Source organism: Corvus brachyrhynchos, unplaced genomic scaffold, assembly GCF_000691975.1.
Source record: "Corvus brachyrhynchos isolate BGI_N302 unplaced genomic scaffold, ASM69197v1 scaffold59, whole genome shotgun sequence".
Lineage (NCBI taxonomy): Eukaryota > Metazoa > Chordata > Aves > Passeriformes > Corvidae > Corvus > Corvus brachyrhynchos.
Window position 1 is genome coordinate 3,593,371 of NW_008246054.1, and position 2,164 is coordinate 3,595,534.

Genomic DNA, 2,164 nt, shown 5'->3' on the forward strand with positions numbered 1-2,164 from the left:
TACGGGGCTCCCCACTTCGGATGGGCAGGTCTGGACTACGGCAGTGGGGTCACCCCGAGTGGGGTGAGTGGGTCCGGGCATGGCAGTGGGGCTCCCCAAGGTGGATTTATGGGTCCGGACTATGGCAGTGAAGCCCCCCCAGTGGGTACGAGGGTCCCACGGGTGCCCCCCAGCACTGGATGTGCGGAGTGTTTTAAAGGAGCCCATACTGGGAGCCCATACTGGGAGCACTGGCGCTGAACTGGGGGAGTGCCCCCAAGTGCTGTCCTTGGGAGAGGGGCTGTCCTGGCTGCCAGAGGTGCTGGGGGGTCCCAGCCCTGGGATTTACAGCCCGCTCTCCTTTTTGGTGGGTGACTGGGGGGCAGCCGTGTGTGATGGGGGGGTGCAGGGACCCTTTGTGCCCCTTTGGGCTCCCCAGTGACCGCCCATCCATGGGGTGAGGACAGGCAGGGGACACCCCTGTGTGCTGCCAGCCTCATGCCACCGTCACCGTGCTCTGCGTGGGACAGGAGCGTGACCGAGCAGCCCCTCCTTGACCTCCGCTCGCCATCTCTCTCTACCCCGGCGCCTCTCCTTATCCCGCCTGTCCTCCGGCCAGCACAGTACGAAATATGTTTTGAAGAGAGCTGCAGGGCTTATTCTTTTCCTGATGATGCTAAATTTAAGCTCTCAATCTTCTTATCTCCTGTGAAGGCAGCGCCATCTAATCTCCCGCGAAGGACCCGATGCACTTATCCGAGCAGAGCTGCCCCAGGCGCTGCTCCCGTTGTTCCGCTCGGCCCTCACGGACACAAACAAGAGGCTGTGGTTTACTTCGTCAGAGGGAAGGCATGCTGCAATTCCCTGTTCCCAGGAGATTTAGGCCAAACGCAAAGAAGAGGGAAGCAAAAAAAGGGAAAAAAAAGAGGAATGACCACACTATTAAACTGTTTATTGTCAGAAATATCCTGACTGCTGCTTAATCTGCTTCCTGCTAGTGCAGAGAAGCCAGCCCTGACCCAGTCATGGAACAAAGTGCAAAATCCTTCAGTGGACAAGATTTAGGGTTTTTTTAAGGTTGTCTTGGTATTCTCTGTAAAATTACTGGCTCTGTTATCACCAAAATAACAGAAGTTGGGAAGGGGGTGGGTGCACTGCCGAGGTGGGGCAAGGAGAAGGGTTGGAACCTGCCGAGCTCCAACTGCTCTGACCCCTCCACTCGACCCTTCGCTGTGAGTCCCTGAGTTACCTGCCAACAGGACCCTTCCCAAATAAACCATGGAGGCAGCAGCAGTGGAATGGATCAGGTGAAATCCAGGTGCTACTCAGTCAATAATGGTTTGTTCCTCTCCTCCTTCCTCCGAGGAAATCTCTGCTTTGCTCTCCCTGAGCTGCCTCAGGCCGTTCCTCTGCTGTGCCATGGCTGCAGTGAGGGGCTGGGCGCTTTTCCCCTTGCCCAGTTCCTGGGGCTGTGAACGCTGTGTCTGTCTGATTTTGATGGGAAACCGGTTGGGATGGAGCCCGGTGGAGGATCCTTAATCAGTGAGGGTGTCCCAGCAGCGCAGTGATGGCATTGGGAGCTGTTAACTGGTGGTTGCTGGTATTCAGCACAGCTGGGGCATCCCAAAGTGAGGCTGTTCCACAGAGAAACGCCCAGGGAAGTGCCTGGGGTCAGAGTCCTTTTCCAGTGGAGTTGTACTCTCAGGCTAAACAAAGAGCACCCGTGGCTGAACGCTCCCGTTGCTCCAGCACAAGAGGAGAATCCAGTTCATCCCTTCTGCCTTGCACTGAGCTGTGCCAGGTTAATTTTCCTGCTCCTTCCCATGGTGACAGGCAGTCACCTCCGTGGGCAGCTCCAGGAGGTGGCTCCTGCGGGAAGGGCAGGGACACGAGCTGTGCTGGCAGCACTGCAGGCCCTTAGCAGGAGGATAATTGCAGGGAGTGTGGCAGGGGGCAGGTGGAGCAGGTGTGTGATGAGCCAGACAGAGGATTCTTGTCTGTACCCTGTAGCTGAACACTTTGGTGGCCCTGTGATTTCCCCCTCGCTGATAATCGAGCAGCGGGTTTGCCGAGCTGGGGCTCGCACAGCTTTCCTAAAATAGTTGGTGAAAGGAGATCACAAAATCTAAGGGTGTGTTGCAAATGGCACGTAGGCTGTGTGACAGCTGCCGTGCCAGCAGCCCGG

The 2,164-nt window shown here is 56.9% G+C and overlaps 1 protein-coding gene across 1 annotated transcript in view; it reads left to right on the forward strand.

The window, feature by feature from the left end:
- The first annotated feature begins 20 nt into the window (after positions 1-20).
- VAV2 (vav guanine nucleotide exchange factor 2) overlaps positions 21-2,164 on the forward strand; it is a 129,542-nt gene continuing 127,398 nt past the window's right edge. Inside the window, exon 1 of the mRNA XM_017745405.1 lies at positions 21-63. Coding sequence (XP_017600894.1) covers positions 21-63 — 43 coding nt within the window. The remainder of the gene's footprint in view (positions 64-2,164) is intronic.